Source organism: Rhinoraja longicauda, chromosome 15 (genome assembly GCF_053455715.1).
Source record: "Rhinoraja longicauda isolate Sanriku21f chromosome 15, sRhiLon1.1, whole genome shotgun sequence".
Lineage (NCBI taxonomy): Eukaryota > Metazoa > Chordata > Chondrichthyes > Rajiformes > Arhynchobatidae > Rhinoraja > Rhinoraja longicauda.
Genome location: NC_135967.1, coordinates 29746675 through 29770783, shown reverse-complemented (window position 1 = coordinate 29770783; position 24109 = coordinate 29746675). Strand labels below are relative to the sequence as shown.

Sequence of the window (24109 nt, the reverse complement as noted above, 5' to 3'; positions counted from 1 at the left end):
ACCTTTAAATGAAGTTAAGTAACTAGAGGATTAAAGAGAATGAACATTTCCTGACAATTGGAAAACCCACAAATGTCTAAATGGCCCAACCTTATGGAAATGTGGCACCATCTACAGGCAATAACTGAAATATTTAAACTTAAGCATTCGCTGGGAATCCCAATGGTTTTCCTTGAAACAATGACAACAATTACCAGACAACGCTTTAACAACACGACGTTGAAATATAATCAAAAAGTATCACAGTACTATGAGAGAAAAATAAATCAAACGTGAAAATTAATGCAGATGCTGGAAATATATGGTAAGATGATGCCTCACTTACAGAGAGAAATATGGCAATTTTTTGTGATTTGTTTTGCAGCACCCCGCAAGCTCACAAACCCAGTTCGATAAGAGAATAATGAAATCGCACCAGTCCAATCACAGCTGATGGTGTTGGTTTCTTCTAGATTTGGGAAGATAAAAGAAGAATGCAGACTGATTGGAAGTGTTCCACAAAGCAGTCAGTCACCATAAAATGTAATCTCTGAACTTTCAGTTGCCAGTCACTTTAATTGTTTTCAATGCTTCATCCATTTAGGCATATTACAGGTCTCAACACTCAGTTTGATCATTTCAAATTATGGCCATTTGGAGCATTAACACTGATTTTTTTCAACATATTGTTAATGTAAAAAATTAAAACATATCAGACAGCTAATGCTAGAATCTTGAACAAACAAAAACTGCTGGTGGAACTCAACGGGTCAGGTAGCATCTGCAAAGGGAAATAGACAACTGAAGAAGGGCCCAGACCGGAAGCATTGTCCATTTCCCTCCACAGATGCTGCCTGGGCCACCGAGTTCCTCCAGCAGTTTGTTTTATGCTCAATGTAAAAAAATATGTATTAATTTTTTTTAAAATACCACTCACTCGTTCATGTTAAATATGATATGCAATTATGTGCTGCGAGTCTGTCTGTACTAGACTTTCTGGATCTTAAGTCATAGAGCCATACAGCACAGAAACAATTCCCTCGGCCCAACTGGTCCATGCCTACCTAAATGCGTTACCTAATCTAATCTAAGAAGTGAAATGATACTATTGTTCCTCAACACATCAATCCTTCTATGTCCTCGCTGTTTACTATACACATCCAGTCAGTATTTGACATCCCAAAGTAAATTACCTCAATATAGTTTAGTTTAGAGGTGCAGCATGGAAACATGCCCTTCTGTCCACTGAGTCCACACCAACCAACAATCACCTGGACACCAGTTCTATTGTTTCCAGGCTTACCCCTACCGTCCTTCTTGAATATGTGAATAACATTAACTACCCTCCAGTCTTCCAGTACCTGATCCATGGATAAAGATGATGCAAACATCTGTCAGATTATTTCTAACATTACATTTTACTTTGTGCATCTCTTACAACATTTTCTATAATGAAAAAAGGGGCAAATTGTTAATCCAAGAGGAAGTGTGCTTTGTGTTGGGAATCAAAGACGTTGGAGGTATAGGTATTTGTTTTAAGTTAGAATGTATCCTAGTGGAAACAAGAACCTAATGTCACTAATGATTTAATGTACTGTCTTCCCAGGATGGGAAATTTCCAGCCTACAGTTCTGAGCTAGCAACTCAAAAGTACAAGATATCTTGCGGAGGCATCAAGCACCATGGCATCCTTTCTATCCCAGGCAATGGAATTTTTATATCAAACATGTGCAAATCAATTAAGCCAATATCCACAGTAAAATTTTATTTAACAAATACATTTATACATTTGAAACTGTAAAATCTGGAATGATAATTAAAAAATGTATCAGTGTGGTCAAGATTTTTTAACAATCCATAGATGCCACGCTGGCTGGTTCCCGATGTTGGCTCTTCATACTGAGGTTAAAGCATATATTGAACAACCCAGGTGCTGCTGTTTACTCCAAGATCAGGGAGAGGAAAAATTAACATTTGTGATGTAAGGGAGACTTACTTCAAGGAACCTCAAGTTTAGGGTATGTAGCTGGAATTAGTGGAAATGAAAATGAATCAGTTGTCATATTCAGTGAAACAAAGCGAGGAAGGCTGATTTGTTAAGGGGCTTACAAAGATTTGTAAAGAAAAAGAAAACATCATTTTGGGAGCTCATGATTCAAGTCAGGTGGATTTCATATCCTTCAGCTATGTTGGGAATAGAGTGCAGTAGTTCCTGGTCATCTCCCTTATTTAATCTCCCTGCGATATTATGCCCAGGCACTTTTAAATGTAAGTTCCTGTAGACACCATCAGCTTTATGTCCCAACCCCAGGCCTGTTACAACCAGTAAAAAAAAAAAAAAAGTTAAAATAATTATAAATAGACTGGTATTCTTCTTTAGAAACATAATGTCTTAACTTCAAATTTAAGTTTGATGGTTAGGTAACATTTAAGTTTTAGGTCAAATTTAAGTTTTAAGCTTAGGTAACATATAGTTACCTAACGACTTGTACAAGCGAAAGATACAGATTCTGAGAACTGGAAATATGTACATTTTAGTTGATGTTTAAATACTAATCAGTTTGCTGTCAGTTTGACTTTGTTATATCCAAAAAATACTGTAGAATATCCTCTATACTAAAGTTCATGGTTATGCCAGAGCCAGGGTAGCATCGAGCAATCATTTCTTCAAACTGCTTGTACTGATGAACAAATTCTCCTTGCATTGTGCACCACACCACCTGCAAAATAAATTATGTTTAATTATACAGATTCCTTTGGAAATACTGTTATAAATAAATTAAAAGATGGTTTCAATGACAATGCACAAAGATGGCTTTTTGTCAGAATTCATAAGTATCATTGATTCTATATGATGAAAAAGAAAGTAAAAAGGATAAGGAATAAGCACCTAAATTTTGTGTTCAATGCAGTGCATCTTAAATTGACAAAACCAACATTAATTAAAATGCAATAAAAGCCTACAAAAAAAACACGTTAATTGGCAATGCAGTTTCTGCGAATTATGCCTGAACAATTCTACAAACATTTAAAATCAGATGCAATTTGCATCCAGTTCCAAAGTTCCTGAAGCTGAAATCTTACTCGGAAATGTTCTTGGATAAAACAGGTTACCTAACCAACATGAAAGCAACTAAAATGTATCAGTTGAAATAGGTTCGAAAAATAAAATCAGTATCTAAAAAAAAGTGCAAATATTTAAATATCCTTGTGCACTCCCTTTGTAACATTTTTGCATTGCTCTGTTTCAGAGCATTTTCCTTCCGTCCATCTTAAAATTTGCAATGCAGGAAATTAAAAAAATTTTAAACTTTAAATGCAGTTTATGTCCTTGCACTTGGTTTGGAATGATTTGAGCTTGGAATATAAAACTAAAGAGCATAATGTTGACAATAGAACAATAAATCTGATCTAAAATCCAGAGTACAGGAATAAATATCGTGAGAAATTACTTTTTTAATGCTGTTAAACATTTTAGTTTTAATAGCACTTCTAGAAATTCTGCATGAAAGCTCAGTAATCATCCAATTTGTTGCATTATTTAGCTCTTGCAGCGTTTCAATTTTTGATTTACCCTAATTACCTGTAACAAGTTTCCTTCTTCACTCAGATGCTTTAGAACTTTTTTGTAGAGGGTTTCCAGTGCCTTCTTCACCTCTTTACCTTGATATTTTTCAATCACCTTCCTTAATTCTTGTTTGCTAAATACCAGTTGATAGCTTATTTCGTCCTCTTTCACTCCCTGTGCAATCCGAGTCTTGACACCATCAAAGAAGATCTGTAAATTAAAAATACATATCCAAAATATGATCAATACCAGAAATTCTAAACTATCAAATTACTCACCATGGAAGTATATTGGAGAATTTAACAAATATTACAGGAAGGTTTTGTTTGTTCATATTATGCTAATCAAATTTAAATGTTTAGATGCTGCACCGAATTGTGGGCACATTACAAATAATTAAATTATATCTCAGAATATAGAGGCTAAAGAGTATGAAGCACAAGCCATTTCATATTCAACGCTTGAAGAGAATTGAATTTCCTTTGGAAACAGCCATTCAGTTTCGTCACATGGTGCAACCAAACAGAACCAAAATCTGATACACGGATGCAAATTAAATATTTCGGAACAAAGATATTAATAGATTTTGCCAGAAAAGGGTGTCATGGTAAATGAGTAAAGAGTGTGCAAATGTAATTAAGTTCAAAGAAAAATTAGCTGACTGACTACACTAGCTCAATGGATTTAATGACTTATCTTTCATTCATTTGTTCTATATCTCTCTATATCATCGTCTATATCTCACGTTTCTCTTTCCCGACTCTCAGTCTTAAGAGTCTCGACCCGAATCGTCACCTCTTCCTTTTCTCCAGAGATGCTGTCTAACACACTGAGTTACTCCAGCTTACTGTGTCTATCTTTGGTTTAAACCAGCATCTGCAGTTCCTTCCTACACATAATAACTTATCATGTGCTACAACTTTAAGTCTTAACAACTTGCCCTTGCCCTCTGCATATATTCCTTTAACAGTGCCTTCATATTTTAATGCAGCTTGCAATGCTTCCAAGAATGAAAATCATCTTGACAACACAAGGACAAGTTTTATAGAAATATACTACTCCCCAGTCTTTGTGCATGGGTTTCTCTGCATTGCACGTCTTAAAATTATGATCGCATGTCCACCTGATCATGACATGGTATTTTTTTACGATGTTGCCTCATTAGCAGAGCTGCATGATATAGATCATTGCAATATGTTAATGGAGACATTTTAGGAATTAAATCTCCCTTGTATTATGGTGTGGAGCCACGAGGAAGGGTGCCAAAGGAAAAAATGCTGCTTTGGCAGGCTACTTGGTATCTAGGAAAACTGAGAACTGCAGAAGAATAAGGGCATACCTCACTTTGAGACCATATCTTTATTCATCCTCATCTCAGTATTGTCATATCAGTAATCAGCATGAAAGGAGGTATAAAAATAATAATAACATAATTAATGAAGTTTACTTCTTAAGTACCTGGAATGAATTGCATATTATTCTCTGTCATCGAAAACTGTAAAGCAGTCTTTTTTGAAAGAGGAAGATAAAAGTCTACAGTTACCACGCTATCTGTGGAACATTTGCAGCAGAGATCAGACTTGAATTTTGATCTCACTACTTGTAGCTACTAAAAGAATTAAAACATCTAAAATATTTTTTCACCAATAACTAAAGAGATATACAATTGAGTTACGGACATTTAGTTTCTCCAATGGCTGTCCCAGATATTTAGTAACATAGAGGTTAAGGTGTTCCGAGTATTGTTGGTGGGCTTCCTTTTTTCTATCTTCAAGACTGCTGATCTTCATTTCGGAGAGGAAGCAGTAGATCTGGTGAAAATTCTCCATAATAACAACATCTGGAGGAATCTTCAAATTCATTAAGGCAATGTTTTTAACTTGAAATACAAAACAAAATATTAGATTAAGGTTACTGATTTAAATAAAATTCTGATTATATCTGACGGGCTTTTTTATTTAAAAAGACAAGAGATTAGACTAAAATGGTAGGATTGTTTATAAGAAATGGATAGGTGAAGGATTCCACACACCGAAATGTGAGAAGTAATCTCATTCTGATATGTAAAAATTGTTTTTTAATGGATGTGTATAAATTAAGTTATCAATATCAAATGCATATCCAAGACACAAAGTGCTGGAGTCTCAGTTATAAAACACAACGTTCAGGCAACATTTTGGGTTGGGACTCTTCTTCAGACTTATAAAAAAGGGCCCCGACCAGAAAAATCGCCTATCAAAGGTCGTCAGCGATGCTTCATGACCTGTGGATTTATTCCAGCACCATGTCTTTATTTTTAACCTCTTTGCTATACCTAACAGCCCTCTGTTGTCATCCTTTTAAAAGCACCGGTCTAATTTGAAAAAAATAGTCAACATTTCAGAAAGTTATCTCCCTCGATAAACCTTGCACTTTACTTTAATCTCAACTAAATTTGAATAACTACAGTCAACTTTATGAAAGAGGTTCTTTATAATATTAGCTTCCTCCACAGAATGTCATACATGCGATTAAAGATTATAACATTCACATAATCTAGTTATATATAGGAATGCACTTTTATTTTAGCATCACTATAATCAACATTCTGTCGTTTTTCATACCAATCACCTGAAATAGCCTGGAGTGTAGAGTATACAGACCTCCCGCCCAACATGATCAACACAACTGCATTTTTAGGATTTAGTAAAAATAAATGAGCTGGGCACTCAATATATTTTAAGAGTTTTATGTAGGAAAGCACCACAACTGGAATGAAGTTTATCTGTTTCCACTTATATGCTTCTTCCTAGGAAATATTTACTTACTGCTGGTGAAGACTGCTGCAATTATTTTATTGTAGGCTTTATCCAGGTCACCTCTTCGCTCAGCATTCTTAAAGATGGCTTCAGCAACAGTTAAGAACTCCTCAAATCCAATAACAAATGGCAGAATTCCAATTTTGGTCTTCTTTGGGACCTTAGCTTCTTCTATTTGTTTGCACAAACCAGACTAAATAAAAATAAATTAGGGGAGTTGTTCAAGAGTTTAAAAAAGTCTACTTACAGTAAATTCACAAGTTGCTTTCTCAAAGTTAGTTCCCTTTCCAACTATGCACATTTATCACAAGAACACCTATTACTGCAACGCATGTCTGTTTTTTTTATGTCAATCAATTTTCCAGTTTATCCAAATCTAAGAAGCCACTCAATCAATACCTGCTCCATGTCTTCCCCTATTAGCCCTGCAATGTTTTCCCCATTCAAGTACCTATCCAATGTTCATTCAAATGACAATTCAACTTCCCTCGACTTCTACCGCTGGTAGTGGGTGTCAGATTTTGCTAATTCACTGTATTTATGTCATTTTTGTTTAGTTTGTCATTCAACTTCATTTTATGCCATTTGTTTTTTTATTCCTCTGCCACAGAGAACACTTTCTTGATATCTATTCATGTTGAGCCTTCATGGTTTTAAATGTTTTCATCAGATTTCATTATAATCTCTTCCTTCCACAAGGAAAACAATTCCAATTTATCAAGTAAAGTCCACACATCCCTGGAATTAATGCAGCACTTCAAGGTCTTCTCCTCTCTCCTTCATGTTATGCCCAGAGCAAAACACCATACTCTCGTTATAGCCAAGCTGCTGATTTATAAAGATGATGACTTTTTTGCTTCCTTTGTTCATAATCCCCTCTGCATTTTCCAATGCTTTCTAAGTCAACATTATTATAAATCTCCAATGTCTCGGAAAATAGTTAATTTTTATTCAATATCTTAAAACCAGATCATGTCTGATCAATAACATTTTACTATTTTTCAGAGCGTGCTTTGTTTCTTATTACAAGAGTACTTCATCAGTTGAAGCCACGACCGCCCCGACGTGCAGCAACAGCAGCAGCGTGTTCGCCCGCCCCAGATCGGACTTATCATCGGCGGAGCCGGCCGTCTTCGGAGGCTGTGGGAGCGGCTGCGACTCGCCTTAGGCTCGGCCCGCTGCGGACCGTCCGGCGCGGCCTGCAACCACAACAACCTGGCCGCGGGAGAGGACAGCAGGAGAAGGGAAAGACATTGTGGCCTTCCATCGCAGTGAGGAGAGGACTGGAGGAGACTCACTGTGATGGATGTTTCTTTGATGGATGTTTCTTTTTTTTTGTGTGTTTTTGGGGTTGTGTAATTTTAATGCCTATTTAATGCTTTTATTGTTGGACTGTGTTTTTGGGGTTGTGTAATTTTAATGCCTATTTAATGCTTTTATTGTTGGACTGTGGGTGACTGAATTTCGTCCAATATTGGATGACAAATAAAGCTATCTTGAATCTTGAATCTTGATCTTGAAAAACATTTTGATGAGATACAAGACCATGATCAGCAACATACAAATTCAAGTTTTCTTAACTCATTTAATCAATGCTATAAAGATATAGGAAAATGTCAGCAAGTTACCTTTTTAGTTGACTTGGTTACCATTAACCTATTTTAATAAGCACCATTAAAAATCCAGAACAATGTATCAATTACTTACAATGCATTTATCGAAGTTGCGTTTGACATGCACAAGAATATTTCCAAATGTAGATTTGATGAAGGAAGGAGAGTCAGCATCTTGGGCTGTTAGTGCACATTGGCTCACTATTACCAGTAGATGCAGGGTATTGGATGGGTTAATCTTATCACATAGGTTTACAAAGCCTCTTAGATCTAGTTCAAGAGTACTGAAGATTTCATTCATCATTTTTCGTTTATTACTTATTCCAAGATCTTCCTGCCTAATAGAAAAATGTAGTTAAAACCATGGCACAAATATTTTGCATTTACTTTAAAATATGTATAATGTCAGAATGAAAGGTTAGGAAATACAGTATTAATGTAATGGAAGATTCATCGGATGCAGGTGTACAATTGGTTATTCAAGAATGATATTGAAATAACACTATTAATGAGGAAACAACTTTTTTTTTGAACATGCACAGTATTTGTATTTATGGGATGCATGCACAAGATCTGGATACCTTTGAGTGCTTCACAGGAAATGTTTTTTTTTGAAATTCAATGCAAGGAGATGCAGCAAGTCCAACAAACTGCAATGAAACAAAAGGTCAAATAATCTTTCGGTGGATCCTGGTGAGGGATAAATGCCGGCCAAGGCATGGGTACAAGTCGACAGTTCTTTTCAAATAATGACACGGGATCTTTTACAGCAATTTGCAAGAAAAAATGGAACTCGGAATAATACCCAGTCCACTAATAACATAGCAACTCCACAACCTAGATTGTGTGCTCAGGTTTCTTGCCTTGAACAATGTCCTAACCTTTTGGGTCAAAAACACAACATTTACCCATCTTTCCACAGACAATGACCTTTGTGGTACTTGAAACTGATATTGTACTCTATCTTTCAGCAAGGAATTCAATGCCACCTGAAGCTGTATTGATATGGTATGTAAGTGGAAAAACCTCACTTAAAATTATTACATATTTTATAATTTTGTGCTAATTGATTGATAAATCTGAATTAATATTACATGATTACATTAGAGATATTAAATGAGAGTTCAACTCAGAAATCAAATCAGACTTTCCATTTATTTTACATTGGAACTAATAGATATCTGCAACAAAATGTTTTTGTATGAGGTGGCTTTCAGAGCACCAGTAGTAAAACTATTTCCTTACAACAGATATTTGTTAATTTAAAAGATGTTTATCCATTGGAATTAAAAATAGAATTTTATTACTAAAGATTGTTGCAGATATGTCCTGAAGTACTCTTTGATCTCAATTCAATTGCCTATCTAATAAATGGACAAATAGGTATAAAGGAAAACAAAATTTCCCCGGTGTGGGACGCATAAAGGTATATTATTATTAAAAATGCTACATCATGGCAAATGATAACTGACATATTATATTATGATACATATTACATACTCTGGAGTACTCCGATAAATCCGTACTTTCTCTATTGAGTCTTGGTTAATCGCAGCCACAAGATCACTTTTACTTCCCACCAGCTGGAACAAAAATAACTATTTAATTTAAAAGCTTTCAAACAATTTCTGCTACCATTTAGAAACACTCTCACATTGAAATAATGATCATAAGCTATCCAGCATTACTTTCTAATTGGTATATGAAGCTACTTAAGAACTTTTAAATTGAATCTAACTTTTAGTTTTTATATTCAGCACTGTTAAATTATGTCATTTGGGATTAACACCCAGAAACAAAGCAGCCTACATCAGTAATGAACCCATCAATGAGCAGCTGTTACAGATTGATGGTAAACATTATTTTTGACTTGACTTGATCATGAAGCAGGTAGGTACAGTGCCCTCCATCATGATTGGGATAAAGACCCATCGTGGAGCTAAATCTAACTCTCTCTTGAATACATCCAGTGAATTGGCCTCCAATGCCTTCTGTGGCAGAGAATGCCACAGATTCACAACTCTCTGGGTGAAGAAGTTTTTCTTCAGGACTGAGATGAGGAAAAATTTCTTCACCCAGAGAGTTGTGAATCTGTGGCATTCTCTGCCACAGAAGGCAGTGGAGGCCAATTCACTGGATGTATTCAGAGAGAGTTAGATATAGCCCTTCGGGCTAACGGAATCAAGGGATATGAGGAAAAAACATGAACTGATTTTAAATGATCAGTTAATGGCAGGGTGCTGGTTCGAAGGGCCGGATGGCATACTCCTGCACCTATTTTTGTATTTCTATTTATTTATTTGCCACTGTGCTCCACAATTTGAGATTTGTAATAGAAAAAAAATCCCATGTGGTTAAAGTGCACATTGTCAGATTTTAATAAAGGTCATTTTTATACATTTTGATTTCACCGTGTAAAAATTACAGCAGTGTTTATACATAGTCCCCCCATTTCAGGGCACCATAATGTTTGGGACACAGCAATGTCATGTAAATGAAAGTAGTCGTGCTTAGCATTTGTTGCATATCCTTTGCATACAATGACTGCTTGATGTCTGCAATTCATGGACATCATCAGTTGCTGGGTGTCTTCTCTGGTGATGCTCTGTCAGGCCTGTATTGCAGCTATCTTTAGCTTATGCTTGTTTTTGGGGCTAGTCCCCTTCAGTTTTCTCTTCAGCATATAAAAGGAATGCTCATGGGTTCAGATCGAGTGATTGACATGGCCACTCAAGATTTGACCATTTTTTAGCTTTGAAACACTCTTGTTGCGTTAGGAAAAATGTTGTGTAGGAAAATAACTGCAGATGCTGGTACAAATCGAAGGTATCACAAAATGCTGGAGTAACTCAGCAGGTCAGGCAGCATCTAGGAGAGAGAGAAAATGGGTGACATTTCGGGTCGAGACCCTTCTTCAGACTGAAGGGTCTCGACCCGAAACGTCACCCATTCCCTCTCTCCTAGATGCTGCCTGACCTGTTTGGGATCATTGTCTTGCTGTAGAATGAATTGCCAGCCAATGAGTTTTGAGGCATTTGTTTGAACTTGAGCAGATAGGATGTGTCTGTACACTTCAGAATTCATTATGCTACTGCCATCAGCAGTTGTATCATTAATGAAGATGTGAGCCAGTACCTTCAGCAGCCATACATGCCCAGGCCATAAAACCCCCCACCACCATGTTGGATCTTGGGTAGTTCCTTCTCTCCTCTATACTTTGCTCTTGCCATCACTCTGATACAAGTTAATCTTTGTCTCATCTGTCCACAAGACCTTTTCCAGAACCTTGGTTGCTCTTTTAAGTACTTTGCAAACTGTAACCTGGCCATCGTATTTTTGCGACTAACCAGTGGTTTGCATCTTGCAGTGGAGCCTCTGTATTTCTGTTCATGAAGTCTTCTGCAGACAGTGGTCATTGACAAATCCACACCTAACTCCTGAAGAGTGTTTCTGATCTGTTGGACAATTGTTTGGGGATTTTTCTTTATTATAGAGAGAATTCTTCTGTCATCAGCTGTGGAGGTCTTCCTTGGCCTGCCAGTCCCTTTGCAATTAGTAAGCTCACCAGTGCTCTCTTTCTTCTTAATGATGTTCCAAACAGTTGATTTTGGTAAGCCTAAGGTTTGGCTGATGTCTTTAACAGTTTTATTCTTGTTTCGCGTAATGGCTTCTTTGATTTTCATTGGCACAACTTTTGTCCTCATGTTGATAAATTGCAATAAAAGTTTCCAAATGTGATGGAAAAACTAGATGCTAGGAGCTCTCATATACCTACATTAAGGAGGCAATTAAACACACCTAAGCAATTACAAACACCTGTGAAGCCATGTGTCCTAAACATTATGGTGACCTGAAATGGGGGGACTATGTATAAACACTGCTGTAATTTCTTCATGGTAAAATCAAAATGTATAAAAATTGCCTTTATTAAAATCTGACAATGTGCACTTTAACCATATGTGAGTTTTTCTATTACATATCTCAAATTGTGGAGTACAGAGGCAAATAAATAAATGGGTCTTTGCCCCAAACATTATGAATAACAGATATTTTAAAGTAACTGTGTGTTAAAGGTAATTTAAAATAACATTCAGTGCCAAAAAGGACATTGAACACAAATACAAAAATGTAAGATTAATATAGCCATGCAGTATTTTAAACTGAAAACGGGAGATTAACTACCATCGCTACCATTTAAAGCATTCAAAATCACATTTTTATTTTTTAAAGTTTTTAGATTATAAAATGCTTTGTAATATTGAAGCAAGCAAATTTTAAAGGTTTTTTACTTGAAAATTCAAAACATTTACCATTTAAACACCCAAGTTAAAAAGAGTTTGAAAATATATAGAATATTACTACAAAACCTGTGGTGTTTCACTGTATGTGTCTTCCATTAATATAAAAAATCTGGTGACAAACTCTTCCTCTGCAATGCATATGGGTTCCAATTCTGCCAGAACCTGATCTATAATCTTTAAACAAATGAAAACATCATAGTAATAAAACAAAGCATTAAAGTCACTTATCCTCATTATTCTCTTACTATAATTTTCACAGATAATGGACAAGGATAATTAACCAAAGATTTCCATAACTTAAATAAAAAGTGGAAAATGTTAAGAATTTGGAAGTATGTGTGCATAGTGCGTGTGCGAGAGTGCACACTTGAGCGAGATAGAATGTATGGGGCATTAACTCATTTTGGATACCTGAAGTTAAAATGGCATCCAAAAGTACACGACATTTTATACAGTATGCGGCCAAGCGTGGCAGTGTAGTCCAGACAACTGTGGGCTTCAATACAAGTTTGTTGTGAAAGCTTGAGCTCTTGGGCAAAGAAACAACACAAACACAAATGCAGCAGCAGAGGAGTTGAACATCACACCAAGCTCAGGGTTCTTCAAAACGGGAACATAGAGGCATGTAACAGCTGTCTGCTGAGAACTGAGCATTTGGGGAAGGTCAGAATACAAAGTGAGAACATTGCAAGTGGTAAGATTGAGAAGATGAATATAGAGTGTAGTGATGGGCAAGAAAGATCCATCGAAGTGTATGATCCTTGACAACTGAAAGGTGAAGAAAGATTATTTAGTTATATAAAGGATGTGACAAAGAATGAAATAAAACAATGGACCATGAAGGCTCTGAGAAAGAATGAGTCTGTACTTGAGAGGTTCAGAGCAAACTCCTGCTGGCAATTGATGCTGAGTCTGGACTTCAAGATCCAGCAAGAACAATGATTTGAGCAATACTGAATGTCTTGAAGATGTGCAACTGTGAGTGGATCATGAAAGATGAAATGCACATAATAAATCTGAGTCACATGAATCATTGATGAAAGATACATAGCTGTGAAAGCATGGTTGTGATGGATATCTGATCAAGGTAAAAAAGCAATAAAGGTGAACAAGGTAAAGAAGTAAACAACAATTCTGCCTGAGGAGGCAGTGGACAATACAGATAGCAACCTATGAGTATGATAGAATAGCTATTATAAAGATATATTTGCAGCAAAACCAGGACTGAGTATTCAATATAACAGCTTATACAATTTTTTAAAAGAACAAGCCAAAACCGTAAAGAGGGGAATCGTGTTAAGGAAGGTTCTAGACTGTTGCTGAGTTGTGACATGGAGCATTGGATAGTAACGTAGAATCGGTTTGGGTTGAAAGCAGGAATAGCAGAGGAAAGATACAGGCGGGGTAGTCCACAGGAATCCATAATGCACTGTCTTCTTATGATGGAGCATAAATGGGAAAATATTTAGGGAATGTTTGAAGGAAGTTACAAGTGACATGGAAATTTTTAATTTACTTGTTGATAGGATACATTATAGAAGAATTTTTGGATTGTGTTAACGATTGCTCCTTACGGTATGTTGTACTCGTGAATAGGCTATTTTGTGATTTGATCATGTGTTCTTGTATTGCAGAAGATTAAAACCCCAAATAAACAAAGAAAATGCTGAAAATATTGAGCATATACTTTTGACAATGATATTGAGCTGTCCATCAATAGTAAATTAACCTATACAAATACCATCTTGAAGGCAACGAGAAATATATTGGTACAATAAAAAAATTACTTTTTATTGAAATTGAGTCATACCTCTGTACAAAATGAGGAAGTGCTCCATTCTCTGTCCTGATCGTCTTTAGCCTTTATAATTGCACACAAGCCAGAAAATAAGGCAAACATCTAAAGTCAACTTATTGTACATTAATACTGTGAACATGTAACTATTTATTTAATAAAAATAATCTGATGTAATGTCACAGGAATATATTGTTTTGTTTAATAAAAGAACAGAGTATGCTGGAAAATACATTTGTTGAAGGCTAAGCAAAAGTCAAATACATCTTGTTTAAATTTGTTGTGGATACTATGTATGGAGTAAGACAAAATACAAAATAAAAATGTTATTTCTAGCATATTAGTTTACAGTAAATTACCAACCCTGATCAACTGATCAGGACAACCTGCTTAATAATGAAAGAAAAGGTAATGCAATCAAATTATAACCTAATTTACCCATACAATTGTGCAGTTCATAATGGAATTAATCTTTTAAAACCAAAGCAAGTTAAAAATAGTTTCCAACAGAATGCTTTTGCTCACAGCTGAAATACAACTTCTTGAAATCAATAAACCCTGAGATTGGGATGACCACTGGAAAAACGAGTGAAAGGGAAAAAAACAAGAGAACGAGCAAAAATGAATGGTGTACTAGACTTTTAGAAGGCCTTCAATAACGAACCACACAGATTAGTTTCACGGCATTGGCAGTTATAACTTGACATAGAGTGAAGACTTGTTAAAGAACAGAAAACACACAGCAGGTCAGGTAACGCCACAGAGTGACAAAGTGATCAGCTTGATCCTTTTTCCTCAGATAAACATTTAATTAAGGAATCTATGAAACTGGAGTGTGTTGAAGAAAAACAAGAGCATCTGATTTTGAGGGAAAAAGTGGCCAAATATCAAATAGATAAGTAAAAACACATTGCCCAAACCCAAATAAGTACATAAATGACATAAACACTGCAATATACGGTTGAATTTTTAGGCATTTGATTACTTTAAATGGTTCCAGGTTAAAATTTATCTCATCATATAGATAGCTTTTAAGCATTAATGAGAATGACCAGATATGTATTTATCAGAAAAAAATGAAGTTCAACACACATTGAACCAACTCTTAAGACACTTATAACACTATTATTAAATTGAAATATCCAGAATGTCATAGAAAGCTGTTGTACCTTGTCCAGGATTCCACGATCTGTAATGTCAACTTCTGCCTCTAAATGCTCATATAAAGTATTTCTGAAAAATGTTTTTTGCAGATTGGAAGTGGAAGCAGTCAACTTTTCAAAACTTTCCTGAATCTCTAAAAATTACAGTACAACAAAGAGACCATATCTTGTGTTAAACATTTTGACAGACGCATAATTGTTCCTCATTTTATTAGCACACAATTTAGAAAACATATTTTCTTCACAGGAAATTAACTAATGCTAAATTATGCAAATAGTTCTACACATAAAATAACAATTATGTTTCCTGGTTTCATCTCAAATAAAATCTATTTGTTCTATTGTGAATTTACTTGTAGAAAACCAACCAAAGATGATTCAAGGGAGCACAGGTACCCCACCAACTGATGGCAACTGATGGTCTGGCACCTTCTTTAATCCAGACAAAAGTACGAGAGTGCACTTGAAATCCCCACAGGTAAAGTGGCACCTAGGCCAGGCACCTCGGGGCGGCCACCGATCAAAGCCTCAGTGGGGACTTCCGAGGGCAACTCGTTAACCAGCGCCTGGGCTACCCATGCAAGAATTGGAAGTGTCACTGTAAATTTAATTTACATGCCATATTTGTTTCATTTATATTTCTAGCTGACCATAGGGTTTTAGAGACACAGGAGGTGTATAATTAGTGGGTCAGAGGTGTATGGTTGTATTATTATTAAGTGACCTCTGTAGATGTGGCAAAACAGATAATCCGGCAAGGCTCTGGGACCAAGGGTGCCAGAAAGTCGACGGTGCACCTGTATAAACAGTTTAAAAAGTCCTTATATCAGTGAACTATAAAGTTTTAGGGTCACATCACTGTACCAGTTTATTCTGCTATTAATTTAAGCTGAAGTTGCCACTGAGATGATATACCCTCTGCAGGTACTAAAAGGTGGAATCAATGGAATGACATGCAAGGCCATGAAAATAGTTTAGTCTTCAAATAATTTTTGTCCAATGGTAAGCTTTGGAAGATAATGTATCACATTAGAGGACATGGAAAAGTACATAACATAGAAACATACATAACAGGAGCAGGCCCTTCAGCCCACAATCACATCTGTCTGCAAATGATCCATATCCCTGCCCATCTAAAACCGCCCCGATATAGCAAGTTCGACTGCCTGACCGCGGGAGAAGACGGCAGGTAAGAGAAAGACATTCTGGCCTTCCATCACAGTGAGGAGGTGACTGGAGGAGACTCACTGTGATGGATGTTTTTTGTTTTATGTTGGTTTTGTGATTGGGTGTTTTATTGCTTTCTTTTTTATTGCCTCTTTGTTGACTGTGGGTAACGTAATTTCGTCCAAAACCAATGTTTTTGAAAGACAATAAAGGCTGTTCTATTCTATTCTATAAAAGCCACAAACACCACTATTGTGTCTGCCTCCACCACCATCTCCACATTGCGTTCCAGGCACCCTCCACCATCTGTGTAAAAAAACCTGCCCCAAGCATCTTCTTAAAATTTGCCCCTTTCACCTTAAAGCTATGCCCTCTAGTGCTTGATATTTCCACCCCCAGGGGAACATTTCTGACTGTCTACCCTATTTATCCCTCTCAAAATCGTATATATTTCTTTTGTCTCCCCTTAGCCTCCAAATATCCAGGGGGAAACAATCAACATTAGTCAATAAGCGAGTATCTCGACCGCGCAAGCGCAGGTCATAGATCACGAGCTAAACATTCTCGCCAGCTGATAACAGCGGGGAAGAAACGGCTCTTGAATCTGGTGATAAGTGATTGCAAGCTTTTGTATCTTGTGCCCAAATAGAAAAAAGATGATGAGGAAGGAGTGTGATTGTTGCCCTTGATTTTCCAGGCGTCGGGGTGGGTAAGAGGGAGTCCGCTGGAGATTTAGCTTGGCCTGTCCACCATCCCGGGCAATGGGGAAAAAGCCACACGATTGCGGGCTGTGCGGTTGGACATTCGCCCAGCTGCCGGGCCACATGTGCATGCATACGGTTGAGCTGTTGTTCAGATGCGAGGTGTGCACACCGGCGAGCAAGAATTCCGCTACAGGCTCTGCAGCGAGTTCTTCCCCGTGCGGCTGCAGTTGGCGCAACACCTTCACATCCACCGGCCGCCAGGTATTCACAACCTACTGTCGTGGCACAGGTGCGCAGCCCGGAGCTGGCAGCTCCCGTTCCGCTCCAGCGCCTGCGGGTAGGATTTCTGCAGCGCCGTCTACCTGGCTCCTGCACGGCAGCGAGACCCCATTCGCTTGCGAGGTCGCACGGCCGAGCTTTCAGCAGCCCGTTGCAGCTGAGAGCCCACCGCCGGCGCCGCCACGGGCGGGAGCTGCTGTTCAGCTGCGAGGTTTGCAACAAAGTGTTCTGCAACCCGACTTACCTGCAGATGCACTAGCCAAACGGTCCTTCAGGTGCGAAGCATGCGGCAGGGATTACTGCAGCGCCTCGTAACTGCTGATCCATCACCACTTCCACAGTGGCGAGTGGCCCTTCAGGTGCGAGACCTGCAACAAGAGCGTCCTCAGCTCTTCCTCCTTCCTCCGCAGCATCTGCCGCAGCACCAGCCGACCAACAGACGCTTTCGATGTGAGTGGCGCGCACCTGGAGTATTGTGTGCTGAGGACGCTCTTGTTGCAGGTCTCACACCTGAAGGGCCACTCATCGCTGCGGAAGCGCTGATGGATCAGCAGTTACGAGGCGCTGCAGTAATCACTGCCACACGCTTTGCACCTGAAGGGCCGTTTGGCTGGTGCGTCTGCAGGTAAGACGGGTTGCAGAACGCTTTGCCGCAAACCTCGCAGCCGCTCCCGCCCCTGGCTGCGCCGGCGGTGGGCTCTCAGCTGCAACGGGCTGCCGAAAGATCAGCCGCGAGACCTCGCAGGCAAAAGGGGTCTTGCCGCTGTGCAAGTGCCAGGTAGCAGGCGCTGCGGAAATCCTTCCTGCAGGCTTCGGAGTGGAACGGGAGCCGCCCAATCCAGGCCAAGCACCTGTGCCGCGACAGCCCCGAGCGGGTTGCGAATACCCAACCGCCGGTGGATGCGACGGTGCTGGTCAACTGCGGCCGCATGGGGAAGAACTCGCCGTAGAGCCTGCAGCGGAATTCTTGCTCGCTGTTGTGCAAGCGCCAGTGTTGCAATGGCGCCGAGGCTGCATGTCTTGCATTGGAAGGATCGGTCGCCGGTGTGCCTGTGGGCATTCCTCAAATTCGAGGAGTGCCCAAAGCCCTTTCCGCACACCTCACATCGGAACAACAGCTCAGCCGTACGCATGCACAGGTTGGCCTGGCAGCTGGGCGAAAGTCCAACCGCACAGCCCGTAACCGTGTGGCTTTTTCCCCCACCGCGGGCAGGCCAGGACTCCCTCTTCCCCACCGCGACGCCTGGAAAACAAGGGCAACAATCACACTACTTCGTCATCTTTTTTCCTATTTGGGCACAAGATATAAAAGGTTCCATTCACTTATCACCAGATTCAAGAGCCGTTTCTTCACCGCTGTTATCAGCCGGCGAGAATGTTTAGCTCATGTGACCTATGACCTGTGCATGCATGGTCGAGATACCAAACTCGCTTATTCTCTCCTTATAGCTAATACCCATAAATCTAGACAGCCTTCTGGTAAAACTCTTCTGCAGCCTCCAAAGCCTCCACATCCTTCCTAGTAGTGGGCGATCAGAACTGTACACAAGACTCCAAATGCAGCCTAATGAAAATCCTTAAACCTGCATCATGAGTTCCTGACTCATACATTCTAAATATATATTGTGAAATGAAAATGTTTTTCAAAATGTATATAAAGAGCTTGAATGAAGGAATTAAATAAATATTTCTAGATTTGCTGTTCACACTATTTACAAAGTATGTTGTGGATGGAAATATCAAATGATTTACATATAGTGATCACACAGTGAGCAAAATACTAGCAGATAGATTTCAATGTAGCCATGTGTGCGAATATCTGTTTTTGCACCAAAAAAATATCAGAGGCATATTGCAAGTATGAATACAAAAATCATGGACCACTGGTCTTCACTTCCAGATGACTGGACTACAAAAGGAGTAGAAAATATATTGCAACCACATGAAGCTTGTTATACCCCAGCTACAGTACTGCATTGTTCTCTGGGAACCACACTTCAGGAAGGAGCCACAGAATAAATTGTCAACATGATACTGAGACTAAAAAAGTTAATTGATGAGGATGATTGAATAGGCCAAACTTTGATTTCTTTCAACATAGAAAATGAAAGGATCTTTGAGACAATTGAGGTGTTTTAAGATAATTAAAGATGTTATTAGTTTTTTATCTGCTCATTTCTAATAGCAGAAACATCCAGAACAAGGTAAAGCATTCACCTTTAGTCTTTCTGAGAAAAATTATACAAAATAAACTCAGTTTTTCAAAATTTGGTACTATTTATTTCATTTCAATTTATTAACTGTCTTTTGTTTTAGAAAAGGAGTATGACTGTTCTATCTATTAGCTGTCATTTAAATGTGTACATTTATCTTGTGAGTGGTTGTGTTTATAGCAAGGCACTTAATTAAATTTATTGTTTAAGAACAATGATTTTAAAAAGGGCAGCTGGAATTACATGATTATCATAACTGTATTTCATGCAGGTCAGCCATCGTAATGTTAATTTCAAGTATATTTTGTGAGCTTCATCATGTGTAAACAAGACAGTTGCTTTCAATCTTCTGTTTGAGACTCTAAGCGTACTTACTGAATTTCATGCCATCCTTTATTCCAGCCAGTTTAAACTTCAGTAAATCAAAAAATTCTTTGACCTGTTTGTCATAGAGCTTTTTAATGTTTTCAGCATACACCTGGTGTAAAATCAACAGAGAATTAAAGTGAAATTAAAAAATGTACTATAGTTATCAATAGCAAATTAATCATCTTATCATATCATCATATCATATATATACAGCCGGAAACAGGCCTTTTCGGCCCTCCAAGTCCGTGCCGCCCAGTGATCCCCGTACATTAACACTATCCTACACCCACTAGTTACAATTTTAGGGGCAATTTCTACATTTACCCAGCCAATTAACCTACATACCTGTACGTCTTGTTTCATATTTTATGCCTTGATATCAAGGATCAACTGAATTCCAAATACAGCTTCAAACATCAGTCTGTCTGATGTTTTTTCATTGAGTGATAAGAACAGTTGTTGCCAGCCTCCCTCATGAACTGTTTTAAGATGGGCTTGTTGTTGAAGCTCCTTTTTTCATTTTTCATATTTTGCAATTATGTCCCTGGCCATCCACTGATCCAACTCATTCTCCACCTCTATAATATAGGCGAAACCAAACGCATGCTCGGCGATCGTTTCGCTCAAAACCTTTGCTCAGTCCGCCTTAACCAACCTGATCTCCCAGTGGCTGAGCACTTCAACACCCCTCCCACTCCCAGTCTGACCTTTCTGTCATGGGCCTCCTCCAGTGTCATATTGAGGCCCACCGGAAATTGGAGGAACAGCACCTCATATTTCGCTTGGGCAGCTTACAGGCCAGGGGTATGAACATTGACTTCTCTAACTTTAGATAGTTCCTCTGTCCTTCTCTTCCCCTCCCCCTTCACAGTTGTTCCACTGTCTTCCTGTCTCCACCTATATCCTTTTTTTGTCCCGCTCCCCCTGACATCAGTCTGAAGAAGGGTCTCGACCCGAAACGTCACCCATTCTTTCTCTCCAAGATGCTGCCTGACCTGCTGAGTTACTCCAGCATTTTGTGTTACCTCCACCTCTTTAATGTCACTTTTTAAAAAAATTGTGTACTGCAGCACATTGAAGTTAATAACTTCCTTCAGTTTTAAAAGACATATTAAGTAGTTTATTAAATGATAGCATTTTCAAACAATAGACAATAGGTGCAGGAGTAGGCCATTCGGCCCTTCGAGCCAGCACCGCCATTCACTGTGATCATGGCTGATCATCCACAATCAGTACCCTGTTCCTGCCTTCTCCCCATATCCCTTGACTCTGCTATTATTGAGCTCTATCTAACTCTCTTTTGAAAGCATCCAGAGAATTAGCCTACACTGCCCTCTGACGCCGAGAATTCCACAGCTTCACAACTCTAAGTGAAAAAGTTTTTCCTTATCTCCGTTCTAAATTGCCTACCCCTTATTCTTAAACTGTGCCCCCTGGTTCGGGACTCCCCCAACATCGGGAACATGTTTCCTGCCTCTAGCGTGTTCAATCCCTTAATAATCTTATATGTTTCAATAAGATGCCCTCTCATCCTAAATTCCTTTGTATACGAGCCTAGTCGCTCCAGTCTTTCAACATATGACAGTCCCACCATTCCGGGAATTAACCTCGTGAACCTACTCTGCACTCCCTCATTAGCAAGAATGTCCTTCCTCAAATTTGGAGACCATAACTGCACACAATACTCCAGGTGTGGTCTCACCAGGGCCCTGTACAACTGCAGAAGGACCTCTTTGCTCCTATACTCAACTCCTCTTGTTATGAAGGCCAAAATTCCATTGACTTTCTTCACTGCCTGCTGTACCTGCATGCTTCCTTTCATTGATCGATGAACTAGGACACCTAGATCTCGTTGAACTTCCCCTTTTCCTAACTTGACACCATTTAGATAATAATCTGCCTTCCTGTTCTTACCACCAAAGTGGATAACTTCATTTATCCACATTAAACTGCATCTGCCATGCATCTGCCCACTCACAGAACCTGTCCAAGTCACCCTGCAACCTCGTAGCATCCTCCTCACAGTTCACACTGCCACCCAGCTTTGTGTCATCTGCAAATTTGCTAATGTTACTTTTAATCCCTTCACCCAAGTCATTAATGTATATTGTAAATAGCTGCAGTCCCAGCACCAAGCCTTGCGGTATCCCACTAGTCACTGCCTGCCATTCTGAAAGGGACCCATTTATCCTGACTCTTTGTTTACTGTCTGCCAACCAATTTTCTATCCATGTCAGTTCCCTACCCCCAATACCATGTGCTCTAATTTTGCCCACTAATCTCCTATGTGGGACCTTGTCGAAGGCTTTCTGAAAGTCCAGGTACACCACATCCACTGGCTCTCCCCTGTCCATTTTCTTAGTTACATCCTCAAAAAATTCCAGAAGATTAGTCAACATGATATCCCCTTCGTAAATCCATGTTGACTCGGAACGATCCTGTTATTGCTATCCAAATGCTCCGCAATTTCTTCTTTTATAATTGACCCCAGCATCTTCCCCACCACCGATGTCAGGCTAACTGGTCTATAATTTCCTGTTTTCTCTCTCCCTCCTTTCTTAAAAAGTGGGATAACATTAGCTACCACCCTCCAATCCACAGGAACTGATCCTGAATCTATAGAACATTGGAAAATGATCACCAATGCGCCCACAATTTCTAGAGCCACCACCTTAAGTACCCTGGGATGCAGACCATCAGGCCCTGGGGATTTATCAGCCTTCAGTCCCATCAGTCTACCCAACACAATTTCCTGCCTAATGTGAATCTCCTTCAGTTCCTCCGTCACCCTAGGATCTCTGGCTAATGTCACATGAATAAGACAAGTAACCATCCATCAACAATTTCTTAGCTTTCACAGATTACAGAGCACATTTTGACAGGCAAGTAAACATACCTTAGACAAATCATTAAAAATAACAGGGTTGCTGCTTTTTAGCCAAGCCATTAAAGGGTTATATGGCAACAATTCATCATGATAAAATTTATGTCTGGGAAAGATCAGTTCTCCAGTCTGTTGCATCAAGCTAACACTTGGGTCATTTCCCTTAAAAGCAAGAAGGAAAAATATCTTTAGAATATTTACCAAAAGAAACAAAGTCACTCAATTCTCCCGCTCAGGATGCACACATATTTAAACAAACGTTCTCGGCAACATAAATGAAAATGTCAATATATTTAAAAATACACAATTCACTCCGTTAATTTGGTTTGTTACTAAGCCTGCAGGTCAAAGGCTTGAGCCTCATTTCCATTTCTGCACCAATTTAGTTTACTTTGGTCACAAAATCCGAGTTGGAAAAACTACCTCCATACAAAGAAAATTCATGATCCCTGAGTGACATTCAATCAGTTATGCTTTAACTTTCTGCAGGCATTTGCTGTTAGTTCACTAAGGCTCAGCTACTAAGAATGGTTATTTGGTAAGGCCATGTGATATTTGTAGAATGACTCCACGCAAATGTACATGCTGGGATATTACAATAGTTTTTAGCACTTTCCAATATTATCAAGTTAAATATGATGGCTCATACTAATAAGGCATGAATTTCAATGCATTTAGCTTTAGTTTATCAAGGTAAAGCTAAATGATAAACTAAACAAAAGTACAATACCACATATTTAAAATTTTGCTTGATGCATCACAGCACGTTTTTTACATTTTTCTGACAGCTTTATTCGAAGAAACGTCTTTATTAACTATTTAACTTACCTGCAGTACAAATATATTGTTAATATGCCGTATGAATCGACTTTCAAATTGTTGTCGCAAATTTTCAAATGTTATTAACTGTTCCACAACACTTTGCAGTTTCCGATGACCTAATAAAACCAAAGTGTTAAGTGAAACTAAATTTACAGATAATGGGACAAACAATACATTACCCAAACCGCAAATCTGATTCCACACAAACTGCATTCTATGGTGAAAGCTCCACAACAGCAGCAAGCTTTTGTGTCCACAAGGCTCTAATCATGCTTGAGGCCTCACGGCCAGAGCTGTCTGGCTGAGTGCCGCAGTCTACAAAACAGCAACTAAAAATTGGGCAATTCCTCAGCTCAGGACATCGATTAATCAATTCAATACTCAGTATGGAAGGAATGAAGTAACCTATTAGGACCACTTTGGCAGTTCTCTTCTGAACCATTGGTAAAAGATA

At 38.7% G+C, this 24109-nt stretch overlaps 1 protein-coding gene across 1 annotated transcript in view; it reads right to left on the bottom strand.

The window, feature by feature from the left end:
- Positions 1-1737: 1737 nt before the first annotated feature.
- LOC144600389 (exocyst complex component 1-like) overlaps positions 1738-24109 on the bottom strand; it is a 37969-nt gene continuing 15597 nt past the window's right edge. Inside the window, exons 7-18 of the mRNA XM_078411973.1 lie at positions 23662-23771; positions 22846-22995; positions 19956-20058; positions 15224-15351; positions 14070-14120; positions 12326-12433; positions 9459-9541; positions 8053-8296; positions 6355-6538; positions 5227-5426; positions 3563-3757; positions 1738-2699 (exon numbers count right to left, since the gene is read on the bottom strand). Of these exons, the coding sequence (XP_078268099.1) occupies positions 2547-2699; positions 3563-3757; positions 5227-5426; positions 6355-6538; positions 8053-8296; positions 9459-9541; positions 12326-12433; positions 14070-14120; positions 15224-15351; positions 19956-20058; positions 22846-22995; positions 23662-23771 (1709 nt within the window). The 3' untranslated portion in view covers positions 1738-2546. The remainder of the gene's footprint in view (positions 2700-3562; positions 3758-5226; positions 5427-6354; positions 6539-8052; positions 8297-9458; positions 9542-12325; positions 12434-14069; positions 14121-15223; positions 15352-19955; positions 20059-22845; positions 22996-23661; positions 23772-24109) is intronic.